Source organism: Dysidea avara, chromosome 4 (assembly GCF_963678975.1).
Source record: "Dysidea avara chromosome 4, odDysAvar1.4, whole genome shotgun sequence".
Lineage (NCBI taxonomy): Eukaryota > Metazoa > Porifera > Demospongiae > Dictyoceratida > Dysideidae > Dysidea > Dysidea avara.
In genome coordinates this window covers 5,067,877-5,085,224 of record NC_089275.1, presented here as the reverse complement: position 1 = coordinate 5,085,224, position 17,348 = coordinate 5,067,877, and the positions used below count along the sequence as shown (strand labels likewise).

The 17,348-nt window shown below is 37.6% G+C and overlaps 1 protein-coding gene across 1 annotated transcript in view; it reads right to left on the bottom strand.

The window, feature by feature from the left end:
- LOC136252838 (interferon-induced very large GTPase 1-like) overlaps window positions 1-16,638 on the bottom strand; it is a 28,470-nt gene extending 11,832 nt beyond the window's left edge. Inside the window, exons 1-6 of the mRNA XM_066045414.1 lie at window positions 16,302-16,638; window positions 10,050-10,159; window positions 9,463-9,700; window positions 9,287-9,408; window positions 9,208-9,245; window positions 7,063-7,120 (exon numbers count right to left, since the gene is read on the bottom strand). Of these exons, the coding sequence (XP_065901486.1) occupies window positions 7,063-7,120; window positions 9,208-9,245; window positions 9,287-9,408; window positions 9,463-9,700; window positions 10,050-10,159; window positions 16,302-16,638 (903 nt within the window). The remainder of the gene's footprint in view (window positions 1-7,062; window positions 7,121-9,207; window positions 9,246-9,286; window positions 9,409-9,462; window positions 9,701-10,049; window positions 10,160-16,301) is intronic.
- Window positions 16,639-17,348: the final 710 nt, after the last annotated feature.

The window sequence follows — 17,348 nt, the reverse complement described above, 5'->3', positions numbered from 1 at the left end:
GCATGTAGTTACTGTCAGCTCTAAATATTCCATTATTCCGTTATTTTCCGGTTATTCTTGCATACTGACTGGCTCAGTAAAAGCCATCTTGAAACAAGGTCAGCTCACGTGTCAGTAATGCTATCAAGTCGGCACAAACTTCACATTTGTGCCATTTTTGCAACTTAAAAGGGAAGAACAAGCTTAAGCATGCTTTTTTTTGCAGTTTTTTATGGTTGTGCCAGGCAAACAATGGCTAGTCTCGTGCCCAGACCGATTTTTTCTTATTGTGTGAGGGCAGAGAAAAAAGGCTTGAAAAGCTGTCAATCTTATAATGAAATAATGGAAATGGACCACCCACCTGCATGCAAATATGCTTGAGTCCAGGACTGGAAACAGAGAATTTATTTGGAGTGGCCTAATAGGTGGCAAGATGCTACACTGCTTACTTGAATTCTTATATAGCCTAACATGCGAAATTCAATTGTGGGACCATACAGGGAATGTTACTACAATGTTATACATGCGATCTAAAAGCAGCCAATGGCGATCAAAGAGGAAAACACAGCAGGTAAAACTCTATTTATATATATATATATATATATATATAAACATATTTACATACCTTACTAGTTTGATCGAAGCTTCCACCTTAACAAATTGCTTTTTAAAATAATGTTATTCTAATTGATACTCAGCACAACAATCGATTGTGGCACTGCCATGTGATTGTATGGTCAAGGCTATGCTTGATACATTATAATGTCATTAGTTTTAGGGTGCCACAATCGATATCAGCATTCTACCTTATAAAAGAAATGTAGTTGCAGCCTAGGATCTTTCCACCTATTAGGTGAGTGATACATAACAGTTATACAACATGCACTTGTGTTCTGCCTGTATAAATGCACTCGTATTCAGGCCTAATGACCCTCAGGCTCATGCGTTCATATCAGGAAAAGCACTCGTGCCCATTGTATAACTATATAATATGTGACCGGGCCTGCGAAAATAGGGCATGTGGGTACAAACTACACCCCATCACTTTACAAGTCATATCTCAGTACCAGAACAGAATATTTGTGACCGGATTTCATATAACAAGGCTTCCACACATACAAAATCAAACTTACGATTTTACCAGAAATGGATTGCTGGTCTAATACACTATCATATTTCACAGTGTACTTCCTTCAGCACTGGCAAGTCTGGTTTCTGTAGCAGCTTTCTTCCGACCCTGTCAAAGCCACGAGTGTGAGATTGGCACCATTAAATGGCCATGGCTTTGTGATAATGGTGTGTAGTGAGCTGGGACTTCACAGAGAGCTCGCCAATAGTGTTCTCAGTCAATTTGGAGTAATTGGAGGGCCATGGAGGGCCATGGAGAGCCCAAACTTGGCCTCTGGATTCCAATCATCTTCTTACTTCATTTTATACCCGTATATTAAGACCACCATCCACCCCCACCCTCCCACCCTATTACTACCCCCACCCTCCCACCCTATTACTACCCCCACCCTCCCACCCTATTACTACCACCCGTGATATTATTACCCGCTCAAAAAAAAGCTGCTCAAAACAGGGCAAAATTTTGGGTATCAGAAATGTATGCACCCACTCAATGATAGCTAGTGAACAGATGAACAATTGGTGCAAATTTTGTTTGCACTGCTGTAGGCACTGGGAAGTTATTACACAATGATTCCTTAAAATTGCCATATCTCCTAACAAAGCTTTGTGCGTCGAAGCTTTGTTTTGTCAAATTCAGTCACATTTGCATTCTGTAACTTACACCATAAAGCCAATTAAATGTTTACTGGGAGCTGCAAATAGCATTGCCATACCATAATGATACAAAAAGTTATGAGCGATGAAAGTTTGAAAAAGTAGGCAAAAATTCTGTGCCCAAATTCCCTATTTTTGCAGGCCCAGTCACATATGTGACTGGATTTTGGAAAAATGATCCAAATCGCATATTAGAAAATTGGTTTTAAAGAATTCAAGCCAGCATAGCTCTCCAAGGATAGCAAGCACGTGTATGAAATTTACACAAAAGATACATCAATCTATTACCTTACAGGCCTTTTCCAGTACTTGTAGCTGCTTGCAGAGTTTCCTGCCAAATAAGATAGAAAATCTGAGCAGTTGGACTAGCGAAGTAGTATCACGAGTGCTCACAAAGAGGTGATGGGGTGGGCAAGGGCTACACCTTAAAATGGAGGCAGACCGTGATTGGAGTCCAGAGATGAGATTACAGGGTTGTGCTGGCTCCCTAGTGGCTGATATGTAGCAAAATCTGCAGAAAAAACGTTTGGGCAGCATTATCAGGCTGTCCACAAGTAAACGACTGCTTCTTGCCAAGCCAGGTCCTTCACTAGGTCTAAAACTGCCACTCAAGCTCTACACACCCCCTAGAAAGATGCCTGTTGAAACTAGCCTCGAGTAGTTTGAGTGGTACTGAGTATCAAAACTATACTAGTACATTACTGAAGCTATCCATTGGAGGTGTTAGTTTGATTTTGCCTGATGTGTGATTTGGATCGGTTTTGTAAAATCTGGTCACATATACTAACATAACTTGGAAGTTGGTTGTTGAATTATGTGAGGAGTTCACTCCAGTAGTCTACCATTACAACATAGTAGTTTATTTCATGTTAAAAGACAACGAATAATTGAGACAGTGGATCAATATGCATACACAAGACCTTCGTTCGCTTTTTAACAAAGCATATTTGTGTTGCTAAAGAAGCAGAACTACGTATATGGACCAACTGTGTTAGTTAACCAGTTTGTTGCAGGACTTCTTCTGGAAACAAAATCAAAGTTAGTGGGAATAGAGGGTAATTTAATCAATAATACTAGCTAACATTAAAAGCTAAGTTACACCATTTGGTTCAACCCAGTCAGTCAAACCAAAGTGGTAATTCAACAGCTTCAGTTAATTTTGATAATGATACTTCCTTTAACTACTTCATTACTCTAGTGAAATGGATGGTGTAGTAATGGATCCCTACTTCATTTTTTAACTTTCAGTACACTAGTTGAGTTGGACAGTTAAACTAAATTAAATATTGTATTCAATGAGCACAGTTGACCAAGGAGAGTTGGGGATAACTATGAGTATTGGATCTGTTTGTCTAGTTCAAGTGACCAGAATACCTGCTACACATCAAGACATGGTGAGAGAAAATAATGAATTTTGTCACAGGGAAACACTGACTGTGTGTTTGAATGAAGTTCTGGTGTGATGGAGATTCATCACCCTGTTAGCAACAAGCACTCTTAGTTAATCGGTTCATAATCGTGTTGGAGAATCATGGGTATACGCCAGCCAGGCCAGATATTGGGATATGGTGAAGATGTGGAATTGTTGTTAAGCAGGCACACGGTGAGAATTAGGTACGGAGTTATTATGCTCCAAAAATTGAGCAAAGTAGTTGTGAGCAGTGCTCAAAAAGCCAGCTATAATTGTGCTTTTGAGAAATGTCCATTATTCCCAAAATTATGTCACCATCTTCATTCAATAATGCCTATATTATACCATTTAATTGATGTTTCAGCTTCAAATAGGTCTCTTTCCATCTATCTTGTTGTTATATTAGAGTATTTCATAACTATGTGACCACTTTATTAGAGTATTAACACTTGGTAACTGTTCTATTAGAGTTTCTGACTGCCCTATTAAAGTATCTCAACTTTTTATAACGGAATTATGCAATTTGCAGATTTTCCTGCTATTATGGGTTTATAAGCATTCCAAAATGCTAGCATAATTCCTGGTTACCACATATACCTATTATGCTTGAAAATATGTGGTATAATCGCCACCTGCCTAGTGAGAATATCGAGTCACCGGCATCAGTAAACACACTGCTTGTTGAAACTGCTACTGAGCACACTACTCTTACAATGACCATGGATCAAGAAAGACGGATAAAAATAATGGAACCTCATTTATCATTTGAGCAAAATGATGTCTATTATGAATCTTTTTGAAGACTATTATAATAGCCTTGGATGCAATAGAGTTGGGGTCCACAAACTTGATTACACATTCAATTGATACAGGAGATTCACTGCCCATACATCAACTGGTAAGATGAGTGCCATTTGCTTCACATGCAAAATGGAACAATTGGTATAGGAAATGATGGGTTAGGGTGTCATACAATGTTCTAGTAGTCCATGGGCTAGCCCTGTGGTATTTATCAACAAAAAGATATTAGTCAGCAATTTTGTGTTGACTTTAAGTGATTGAACTGTGTGGCAAAGATATGCTTCTCCGAGTGGATGACACTCTTGATATACTATCTCAAACACAATTTTTTCCACATTGGATCTTGCAGTCAAGTTTGTATGGACAAGGCTTCTCAAGAGAATGCATTCATTCAGGGCAATACGAATTTTGCATATACAATGCTTTTCAGCCTATTTTAATTGGCAGAATACATTTCAGCAATTGATGGAGTCCATTCTGTTTTAATTATTGAAAAGCTGCTGTATGGTGTACCAGGATAATGTTCTTATGATTGGTGAGGGTTTTTTGGGGAACATGTGGCCAACGTGAGAAAATGTTTTTGCTACATTTTGTTATGCTGTAGTTTAAAGCTGAATCCAAGAAAATGTTATATATAGGTGTACCTGGGTTATATGGGTTTCAACGACAGGTATTTCAAAAGGTTGAACCATTGCAAATCATATATATTGAATCACGTGATCAATTGTGCATGTGATGCATTGTTGAAATGGTGCGAGTGAAATGGCGAAGGACTGTTCAATGGAGACATATTACAAGGCAGCAGCTGCTAAACTTGAGTGGTCGTCACGTGTTATACATGTGTCAGGTTAGCACAAACTGTGAATTGTTGATGTATAATACCTGATGAATGGTTTGTTTATTTGTTACATTTTGTGGGCACGTGATGTCGGTCTCGAACATATTGGAGTGCAAGTCTGAAGTTGACCATCAACAGGAGGGCCAATAATGTATAGCTGGAAAGAAGTATTGTCAACTAAGGGACTCGATTATGGAGGTTTCCGTGTACTAGAAATTGAAGTTGGTTATCAGCATGCTGTCTGGAAGTGAAGATTAGCTGGTTTTACAATAGGTTTATAGTTTCTTTAAGCTGCATAAACAGCAGTGTGTAGGTTTTAGCTAGTTAGATGCACAAACAGCACCTTTTAATGTTACTGCCTAAGGGCACGTTTTGTGTATGCATCATTTTTATTCAAACATGGTCTAGGGGAAGCATCCAGGCCTTCCCCTTAAGACATTCTACTTTAAATCCGAACCCCCTTCAAAAAATTCCTGTCTATGCCCCTGAATAGGAATAGGAAAAAAAAAGTTCAGTCCAGTTCAGGAGCCAACCCGGCTCCAGAGAGCTGCAGAACTTGCCTCATAATTTGTGCTGATCCAAGCAGAGCTGATTATTTTTTATTTTTGTGTCATTTGAGTAAAAAGTGGCAGTTCTTGGGTGTGTTGTATTTAATGCCACCTGTTGGTTTTTACAGGTAATGTGGTCATAGTATATTCAGGAGCAGTTGGATGTGGTCATGGTACATACATATAACTTGGGACCAGTAGGGAGTCATGAATTTCAGGTCAGTTTACATACAGAGGAATTATGTTATCTTGTGTATTCTTCTTATAGTTCGCAATTGTCGACTGTACATGGATTGACTTTAGTGACATCAAGGGTGTAGTGAATTTCCAGGTCGGTCTATGTATGATGTACTAAGGATATAGTTTTTTGTATTATTTCTGGATCAGGGGTACTGTTATGATGGCACCAAACTAATACCCCTGTCAGTTTACATGTTGTGCTTATAAAGATACCTTCCAGTATCCATATTTTAGGCATATTGTACTTAACGCCCACTTGTTGATTTTGTAGGCTGATTGCAGCGGCGGATCCAGGAGCTGGCAAGGGGAGGGGCACAAACAGGCTAAGCTGTAGGAGCCAGATTCTCTTGTTAGTTGTTGCATTTTTGAAGCAGCAAATATTCACCTCTCTACAATGTCTCACTGTTGAATTTAGCCAGTTTGGCCTTTACAGATGATTGTGAAGTCTTAAAAGCTGTTCAAAAGGCTTCAAATTCCTAATAAACAACACCAACATGATAATTATTTTTTGAAGGCGCTTAGTACACATGACGGTGTGGGTAACAATTTCACAACTAGTTTGGCTGGTTTGCTTTGATTTCAGCCAAATGATACTAAAATGTACATATTTTCATGAGTTTTATAGCAAAACTAATCTTGGCCTGACAAAGTTTAGTACTGTAATCAGAAATAGCTAGCTATGGCCAGCTCCTCCACAAGGTGAGGGGAGGGGGGGCATTTGCCCCAAATTTCCCATCCTGAATCCACCATTGGATTGTGTCGTCAGATATTCAAGCAAGTGTACATGTTTTTGGTGCTGCAACCGATATTCCAGGTTAGTTACATGTGCATTTAATTTATTTAATGAGGTAAAGTTTAGTTCCTGCTTGTTCTTTTACAGGTTTCACTTAATCTTGCATCGTCATGCAGACATCCAAAAAATCATCACTGGTGTTAAGACTATTTTTAGTAATGTCTTGATGTTGATGTTGATTAAAGTTGTGTTACATGTAATAGCACTGTTGTATGTTACCATAAACAGAGCCGGCCTTAACCTTAGGCAGGGTAGGCAGCCTGCTTAGGGCCTTAGGCCTGAGGGGGCCTCCAAGCTCCAAAAAAGGGGCCTCAGGCTTCAAATTGCATGCACATCTATAAATTCATATGAATTCCTTCTATGCAGCCATACAGCTACCAGAGCCCAGTTTTAAGTATTCCCAGACTATGAATATTCATGTAACTTATAAGAACAAGCACTTACATCATCACAATATCAGCAATATATTCCTAATCACGTGATCATAAGTATTTGAAAAATAATAAATGGAAGACAATGCAGTGACCAGTTTAGACAATCCAGAAAGACGTGTATTCTTGATGTCTATTTGTACCATGACCAACTGCACAAGAGTTATAGATTACTTTGAAACTGTGTACACCAAATTAGCTATGACTTGTTGTAGATTTTTGTTTGCCATTTCTACCTGTTTGCCGTTTTCTTGACTAGGACTATCCTTTGGCACATGCTTCTCGTCGCACACTCTGGATTGGTACAACCATAGATAATATACCCATACTACACCCACCAGGTATAACTGAGTGCCGCTGTAGTATCTACATTGATGGAAGATTACCATTCATGATGAAGATGATCAGGCGACTGACTCTCGAAGTTGTGCTGACTCTTTGAACATAAAGGTCTCAAGACAAGCAGAAAAGCTGGAACAAGACTGCCATACGTACGGTGCTAGAAAAGGCTGTATGGAACTGGGAAGATACATGTATAGTTTATATAAACACTGCTAGGATAGCATTAAGCTGCTAAAACAGCAGCCATACATACATATAACTAGCATAGCTCTGTGCAGTCCATGTTATTTTGCATAACAAGCATATAAATGTATATTGAAGGCCCAATAAATGGGCAGTACTTTGCTTTTAGGGGTAGGGGGCTCCCAATTTAACTTTGCCTAGGGCCTCCAGAATGCTAAGGCCGGCCCTGACTATAAGGCAAGAATGCTTCATGAATTTTGTGGCCATCTTATCCATGAAATTTGAATATTTTGCAAGTTGTGTGCAACAACCCCAACTCATATACACTATCACCAGCAAACCACGAACCACATTCCAACAATCTGTTACAAAACTTGAAAGCCACAACAGAAACTCATACGGAGTCACTGGCAAACAACATTCCATTACAAAATTTTGTTGTGCCATGGTATAATTATGTGCATAACAGTTAATGAAAGCCACAACACAAGCTCCATCGTGCACACTACATGAGGTGGTAAGCCCTATATGCTTGTATTTAACTTACTTTTGTGGTTAATCTGTTAAAACTTACATAGAGTTAGAAGATTATACTTAAAACACCTCTTCACACCTTGTTTATAATGCATCTAGCAATTATGAACACTCTTCACACCTTGCTTATAAGACATCTGGTGAATATAAACATTCGCATGGGGCGTGGCACTAAATGGAATCTAACAGATTTCTGCTTAAAATGTCATCCCTAGGGAACTTATGGTTCTGCATGCTTTCACAACTTGCTTATTAGACATTGGGGCTAGTGTCCACATCATGTCTTTAAAAGATATTGTAGGGATTAGAGGTTTGATCGAAGGAAATACGCGTATGGGCAAACCAGATTCAGATAGTGTCAGTGCTAGATTGGCTGCACAAACACGGGTAGGTTGACTGATATAACGTGACGGTAGGTGTAAGATAAGGTAGAAAAATAAAGTGAAATATGTGTAAATATGCCTATTGTTATATTCTAGCGAGGTCACAAGACTATGACGACTCCAAAAGATTTTATCTCGTAATACCATACAAATCTATTGAGAGATGTTGCATAATCCAGGACTAATATTGCAAAACCGACCCTACGTGTAAATAACTCACAGTAGAGGTTGCGCATCTTTTATATGGGTATGCACTTTGTAGTTTCTTGGCCGCATGACTCACTACTGTGAGTCTTGATTAACCACCTGATACCTTCAGTCAGGCATAACTCAAATGTGACCCAGTCTGCGAAAAGGGGTCTTATAGCCTTTCCAAATTGTCACGTTTGACTACTCACAACTCCTCATGGTTTCAACCTATCACCTCCATATTACACCACACCATAATGCTATGTTAGGGGTATAAGAGGACCAAATTTGAGGGTGGTACCACATTCACAAGTCAAGTTACAGGTAGCCAAGTACATGCAATTGAAAAGGCTATAAGACCCCTTTTTGCAGACAGGGTCACAAATGCTAATGCTAAGAGCTTGATTTTTTGACTGTTAGACATCACTTTGCCCCCCAACACATACATACCTGTTAGAGTGCCAAAAATGGTACAATGTATGTATCATGGACTTACCTTTGTTCTCCTTTGTTTCACACCTTTTTAAAAAAATTTTAGTACTAGGCACCCTTGTTTAAGTACATTTTATCATATCTAGCTATCTACTAGCTTGTAAAATTCAGTCTTGTACTTACACTTGCTTATGGGATAATTTATCATTAGTGTTTCGCATCAAAGGAATGAAAGGTACCAGAAATATGAGGCTATAATTATTCCACACAATGCATGCCCCTAAAACAAATTTCTGATAAGCATTTTAGTCATTTTACATAGCTTTTGCCAGTCTACTTTCAGCAACTTCTGCAGTCTATTGTAGAACAGGTACAGTATATGTCACAAGACACTCACCGTTTTTCCAAGCAGTTGATCTTGGAGTTTTTGCAGTTGCTTTACAGTCCCTAATGGTTTCACAATTTCCTTCAACTCATCTTTATTTAATGACAAAAATGTGGCACCATCTACTTTGTTATCTGTTAAGTAGTGTTATTTACACTGGTTTACTGTCATTATAAATTATAATGTACCTTTGAAAGCTTGACAATCCTCTATGGAAAATTGTTTTCTCATTAGCCACCCCATAAAATCATGATGATTTAATTTAGATACTTCTTTGTCACTTTCAATGATGGTGGTACTTACAGTAGACAGTTTCATTTCTTTTAAATTGCCTTTGCTTATTTGTGGATTTATGTGATGTATTCGTCCAACCACTGCTTCAATTTTACCTTCTTCAATGATATTTTTAACTTTGTTGCTTTTTCCCTGTAATAAAGGAAGAAGTATATGCAATACTGTTGAACATACCATTAAGTATGGTACTTCTTAATAAGTAGGGATCTGTAAGCAATTATATGACTTCATATTTTTTGCACTTTACAAAACAGTGTTGTGATAAATTTTATCAGTCTGGAATTTATTAGTAGAAACGAAAAGTTGTTTGATGAACATGTACAGTAGTTTGAAATTAACCTGTATTTCATCTGCTTGCTTGCCTGCCTGCTGCAAGACCCATGTAGCAATAGTTACAGTATGTTGTATGTTAGTTAGAATAAGACTAGTTATGTGATTGTCCATGCCATATTCTACATGATATCAGAACTGTTGAAAGTACAGCCTCCAGTACTGCTTTCAAAGTGGGAACAGCGATATCAAAAATACTGTCAGGTGTCAGGGCAAGTGGAAAATGATGAATAACAACACGTTTGCACTCTGTTGTACTGCCTAGAAGGAGAAGGTGAAAAAATCTTGGACACCACCTGTATCTCCACACAATAGAATGAAATACAAGAAGGTTATTGACAAATTTGATCACTATATCAAAACAAAAAATATGAGTTTATACGATGTGCATGTGTGTAGCTCCCAAGACGAAAACTGCCAGTAATGCCTCAAACTCCAGCTAAGTTACCACATGGTTACTGCTGTGGATGAGAAGCAGACTTACAGATTCAACATGAAGTATTGTAAGCTCTCGACACAGTTAAGTTTGTTGACTTAGTGTAGACAATGGATAGTAGCTGGGTATTGCAAGTAGTCATTGGAGACAAAGTGATAACATTTAAGGTCGATTCTGTGGCCAAAGCTATTGTGATATCAGAAGCAACATGAAGCAGCCTGGATAGTTTACAGTAGCCAAATGTGTTACTGTGCAACCCAGATCACTCCCAGTTGAAAGTCTAGGGTAAGTTAACTGTCACTCTTACATAGAAAGAAGTTTTCGTGAAGAACTGGAAGAACAATTTGCTAGGATTTCCAGCTATAAAGGCATTGAAGTTATTGTCCCACATAGAGTCTGTTGATAAAAATACCCTTTTATAGTATGCAAAGGAAAATCAATATGAGAGTGAAATATGGAAAGGAAAACCACTTTTTTGGGTCTAAAGTTTTTTTTAACCAGACAAAAAATCACTATTTCTGTATTCCAAACAACTATATTATCACTGTACATAAATCTCTTCTGTTTAACAAACAATACCCATCATTATTTTTGAGTTTAGGCACAGGAATAATAAAATCCCACTGAAATCAGATGTACAACCATTTGCATTAAGTACTCCTAGAAACTTTCCTCTCACTCTAAGGCCAACAGCAGACAGAAATGAAATGCAATGAGAATCATGGAGTAATATCTCGGAGACAAAGCCCACATCATGGTGTGAGGCAATGGTGGTTTTGCCAAAAGCTTCAGGGGCAGTGTGAATATTTATGTATAGAATTGAAACCACTGAATGAGAATGTCCTATGAGAGGTACACCCATTGCCAAAAGTTGACATCACTCTTGCCACGCTAACAGGTGCAGCAATGTTTAGTAAGCTTGACACAAATAGTGGATTTTGGTGAATCCCACTAGTCAAAGAATCTAGACTACTAATCACATTTTTCACATCATACAGATGATTTTGCTTCAACAAATAACCATTAAGATTAGTACATCAAGTGCACCCAAAGTTTTTCAGCATCAGATGAATGGCAGCCTATCTGTTGCTATGTATGCTGCATAGATGATATCCTGATGTTTGTAACTACCCCAACAGAGCATGATAATAGGTTTCAGGAAGTGTTGGTGCAAATAAAAACTGCTGGAATTACTGTATAACCTGATAAGTGTTAATTTTCCCAAAACACGATTCACTTTAATTTCTAGGTCATGCCATTGATCATCATGGTATTTAACGAGATGCACAGAAGACATCGGCCATTCTAGTAATGAAGCTGAACTACGGAGATTCATGGGAATGGTAAACTGAATGTCAAAATTCTTGCCTAATATAGCTCACATTTCTAAATCATTTTGAGAGTTATTATGTACTAAGAATTCCTGTACATGAGAAGTCTCTCAAGAAATAAATAGGCATGTGTCTATAATGTCGGCATAATTTTGGGAATAATAGCTAGTTAAAAGAAATAGAAATGTTCCGGAATAATTGAATGAATTTTAGGAATAATAAGTGAAAAATTATAAGTTTTCTTTGTAGTTTGATGCATAAATCACTATTGAAACAATGCAAGCATAAAAATGGTTGAAAAGATTGAGATACTCTAATAGAGCAGTCATTTACTCTAATAGAGCAGTTACTTGCCCTAATAGAGCATTCAACTTCAAGCCCATAATTCTAATATAGCAGTCATTTTTATAAATTGTATTTAATAGCCCCAAAAAAACCTTTGTTGTAAAAAGGCATGTCCAAGAAACTACAAGTATCTGTAACCCCATGTAAAAACAGCTCAGTGGTAGAAGACTCCATGAAATTAACTGGTAATTGAAGGAGCTGATATCTGAAGCAGCCAAGAATTAATGTTACTACAGCTGACTGTGATTACCAAAGATTTACCAAGCCCATGCAAAAATACCTTGGCTGTAAAACAAGCAAATAAAAGTAACTGGCTACCAAAACAGCTGATATCTGAAATGGCCAAGAATAAAACCTAAGTTGGTTCAACCAACTAACTTCAATTATTAACTTGCAACATTGAATCTTTATCATTCGGTTGTGTTCTATACATTCACCCTTAACTACATCCTAGATTAATTCTTTGTAACTCTAATTGGCTGGTAATTTGGCTGCTTTTTTCAATAGTCAGTGTAAAGAACAGAAGGCGGCCAAATTATAAGCCAAATAGAGTTAAAAAGGATTAATTTATGATGTAGCAAGGGTGAATAATATATATATATATAGAACACAGTTCAATGATTAAGATTCAATGTTGCAAGTTAATAATTGTAGTTAGTTGTATCAACTTAACTTTTATTCTTGGCCACTTCAGATATCAGCAGTTTCGGTTGCCATTTACTTTTATTTGATTGTTTTACAGTCAAGTTATTTTTGCATGGACTTGGTAAATCTTTGGTAATCATAGTCAGCTGTAGTAACATTGATTCTTGGCCGCTCCAGATATTGTTACCAGTTAATTTTATGGAGTCTTCTTCTACAGCTGAGCTGTTTTTACATGAGGTTACAGATATTTCTTGGATGAGCCTTGTTTTTACAACAAAGGTGTTTTCGGAATTTTTGTCAGTTATATAATTTATAGACTCAATGTTCAAGCCCTGGGGGTGTATGATGAAACACAAATCTGCTGATAAGTGGTGAGCATATAGCATACAATCCTATATAGTAGCTGTTAATGTTTATTAGGACACGATCCAGTGGAAATTACTGTGATTTGCTTACCAGGCCAAGTAATGGTTATAGTCAGGGTTATCAAAGTTGTGTGTAAAGCACTTCTTCACAAAGCATGCTTTTCTAGGTGATCTAGGGGAATGTCACCATCTTGAAATAACAACTCTGACATTGCATCTGGAATCTGGATTTGTTTTGTACATATTTAGTTATATTGTTTAATGACTGTTCTAATAGAGTATTTATTGAGTGCTGTTCTATTAGCAACTGGATTTGTGAAAAAGGGTCTTCCACACACAACCTATTTACCAACTTTGAAGATTAATAACTTAAAATTGGAAAAAGCTATTGACTTGACATTTGGTAGGTGGTGAGTACTAACACAGCGTGATGGATGGTGACAATGTCAGGCCTATCAGTTAACTGAACACTGAGTTATGGTCTGCCAAGCTAATAGAATTGGATGTGTGTGGAAGACCCCTTTTTGCAAATCCAGTCACATTTATTATTATTATCAATCATTCTGTACTTTTCAATGAATAAATCTGCTACGGCCACTGCCATAGTGGCCATAGTGTCCTGAGGACAACTTTTCAACTTGGTTTGCTACTCATAGAGCAGATGCTTTGCTGAGGGTTAAAAAAAGATTACATACAATATACTACTGTTTTTATTTCACTACATACACATGCTTACATCATACAGGCACAAGATACACACAAAAAGTGCAAGAACTATAAATGCATGTTCACACACATACACCACATATTGGTTGCACTTGATGTAAACAAGTTAATATCACATCACTTGAAATTCTCATGTAGGTGAGCAGGAAGTGCCTTTATTACATGTTAAAAAGGTGTTGCAGAAAAGAAAATTTTGTTGTACATTCTGTTTAGTGCACATTTATCATAAGCAGTGGCAAGGGGGGGGGGGGGGGGGGATGGGGGGGTTGAAGCACCCATCTGTCTTTGTCTGCTAAGGGGGGCCTAGCCTTCCCCCCTCGGAATGATATCTCGCCAAAATTACAATTCCTGGAGTGGGCCTTGAGACTGTGAAAAAGAACGATATACTCTAATAGAATGCTGAAATACCCCAACAGAGCAGTGAAAAATGCTTCATAAAAATGTGTTCCAAAAAGGTAGTCTAAAAATGAGTGGGAATCGAACCGCTGACCTCTTACTTGAGAGAGTTGATACATTATCATTGTACCAAGTGTTTCCATGTGTATATATAAAGGCTATTTTGAGCTGCATATAAATGCTGTATGTTCATTAACCCTAGTCAACATTGCCAAAAGTGTTTTTATGAACTACTGTTTTAAATAATTTAGACTAAAAAGTTGGTGATATGCTTCAAATTGTGTATAATGTGATGGTAGGTGTAACATAAGGTAGAGAAAAAGTGATACATGTGCAAAAACAAGGTTGCAAGACTATGATGACAACTCCTAAAGATTTTTATCATGTAACCAGGGCCGCCCACAGGGGGGCAACTGGGGCATTTTGCCCCGGGCCCCAGCCTGAAAGGGGCCCCAGGATACCCCATGAAGGGCGCCCTGAATACCTTTTTAAAAGATCGATATACTCTAATAGAGCAGTCAGATCTAAATACTCTAATAGAGCAGTCACAGTATTCTTCAGAGGAGCAGCGTAGCAAGCTTATAGATAAGGAGATATGGTTGGTGATGGGTAGTTATTGTCATTGCCAGCAGGTTGTGACCTTTTTTTTTTTTGTCTTCACCTTACAACTTGGGTGAAGGGCCCCACTTTAACTCTTTGCCCTGGGCCACTTAATTTCTCTGGGCGGCCCTGCATGTAACATCGTACAAATCTATTGAGAGATGTTGCATAATCCAGGACTAATACTGCAAAATCAACCTACATTTAAATAACTCACAGTAGTGATTGTGTGTCTTTTATATGGGCATGTACTTTGTAGTGTCTTGGCCATGCGACTCACTACTGTGAGTCTTGATGCTTGTGTCTAGCACAAATTTCAGGAATAATTTTGGAGATAAGGGAATAATTTTGAGAATAATAGGTGAATAAAAAAGAATTTCCAGAAAGAATAATTAGAAGGTTTTGGAGCATTAAGCCTAGCAATAAATCCAAAGAAGAAAATGACTGGATCTGTGAAAACTAGGCACAATTGTACAAGCCTGAATTTACAGTATGGGTGAAATACTTGATTTGTGTGTGTTATTAAAATGCTTTGTGCACAATGAAGAAAGGGCCTAGCAACAAAAACCTGAATAACACCTTATGCGACCGAATTTGACAAAACCAGGCTTCCACACACGTCCAGTTTTATGCTTTTGAGAAACTATAACTCAATGTAGGAATATTCCATCAGATTCAAATTTTCACCTGCAATTGTGTAATGTTATGGAAGCATTGTATGGAAATTTAGGTCTATAGCATGTTGGTAGGTCATGCTACAGTTGATCAATTTCAAAGATTTGTATTTGTATGTAAGCCTGGTTTTGAAAATTTGGTCACTTATTTGCATACTCAAGAGAAGTTGGAAAATCTATGTTTTGTTGTAGTAGATGCAAGCTAAGAGTATTTGTTTACATTACATTGAAATGTACGTGATAGATTTTTCTGTACTTAATTTTTTGTCTTTTTACATAGTGAAGTACAGTGATTCAAGGACAAACTTATCCAATAATTGCTTCCCTTATTCATGGCAAACATGAAGGTGAAAAATTCATCCTTGTATGTCATTTTGTTTGTAAGTTAAAACTGTTTTAGTAAGCACCTGTGATTTACTTTCCTTATAGTTACTGTACAAATAAATTTTAATATTTTTACTATATACATTATAGAGCTGTAACTCACAAAGTTTTTGGCATAGCTATACGCAAGAGTTCATAATATTCATATGGGGGAGAGTGTCTAACTACCAGTATGCTCTGTACAAACACACTGCTAATAATTATTATGAACTCTTGCTATAAGGCTGAAACTTTGCCAGAGCATAAACTTGGCTAAGAAGATTATAAATAATTAGCAAACAGGAATTTGAAAGATGTGTGGGTTTTTGCAGATTTGGCTGGTCACACCCGTACTCAGCAAAAACTAAAGTTAGTGTAGATGCATCTGCGTATGGCCAGGAGCTGTTCTCCTTTAGAACAAAGAGCTAAAAGACCCATGTACAACAGAAAAAGAATCACCCTCCCGCAGGCTCAGTTGTGCCCATCATTTTATAAAACGGTTCCACCACCCATTCAACATACCTTTGCACATCTCGTGGCCCTTGTTTGCCATGTGCTTCTCAAAAATCTTCATCATGTCCTGTCTCATCTTTCCGTACCCTATTTTAGCACAATCAGTTACAAATTTTTCCAGCTCGTTTTCCTCATCTTCAGTAAGGTAAGGCTTCTGGTCCATTTTAGAGCTTGGAGCAACTTTTCCAGCAACTTTGTCCTTAAATGTTGTAGGAAGCACACCACATTCTAATGCAGCTCTGTTAATAGTCTCGCGTGGCCAGACAGCTTTTATCCATTTGTCATTGGGTAGGGAGAAAAAAGGGTCTGGAACAGTTCGAATTTCACAATCGTCTTGACATGTCATGAGGCTACATCATAAGTATGCAACCCATGCACTTAAACTCCATTGTAACAAGAATGCCACAGCACAACAATAAACAAAGACTTAACTTACCTAAAAAACTAACAATCGATTCAATCTATTATCACCTCAAAGGCAGCTTTAGATGCTGATAGGTTTATAAATATGCGCTTGTATTTGATTGGCGTTAGTTTCTCCAATACTTGTTGTCATACAGTACTTTACTTATTTATTTATTTGGTGGCAAAAGGGCAGACAGCAAAGCTGATTAACCCCCAAACAATTGATTACTTGTTTCTCAACCACAAAAATTTGGATTTTCACGTGGGTGGGAGGTCATTTTTCATATTAAAGAAAATACTCCAAATCAAGCTGTTTATTACATATAAAGGTTAGCTAAAGCCTTTTAAGAACTAGTACTTACGTAACTAGTTATGTTTTACCACTGTATCTGAGCTACAAGTGTCATTTGCTATGCTGTAAAATGATAGCCAGCCTTCTTAGAATCAAAATAATATATGCACGTGATTGATAACTGCAATAATGAAATTAGATGCAGTGGTGTAAAAAGAGATGCGGGCTGGGTTGAGAAACAATCAACCAAGTTTGCCTGGTCTTATTACAGAGTTAAATAATAATAAGATGGTCAATCAGCCTATATACAACTCTGGTTTCTATAGCTCAAGTGAAAATCTGATCAGAATAGTTATTAG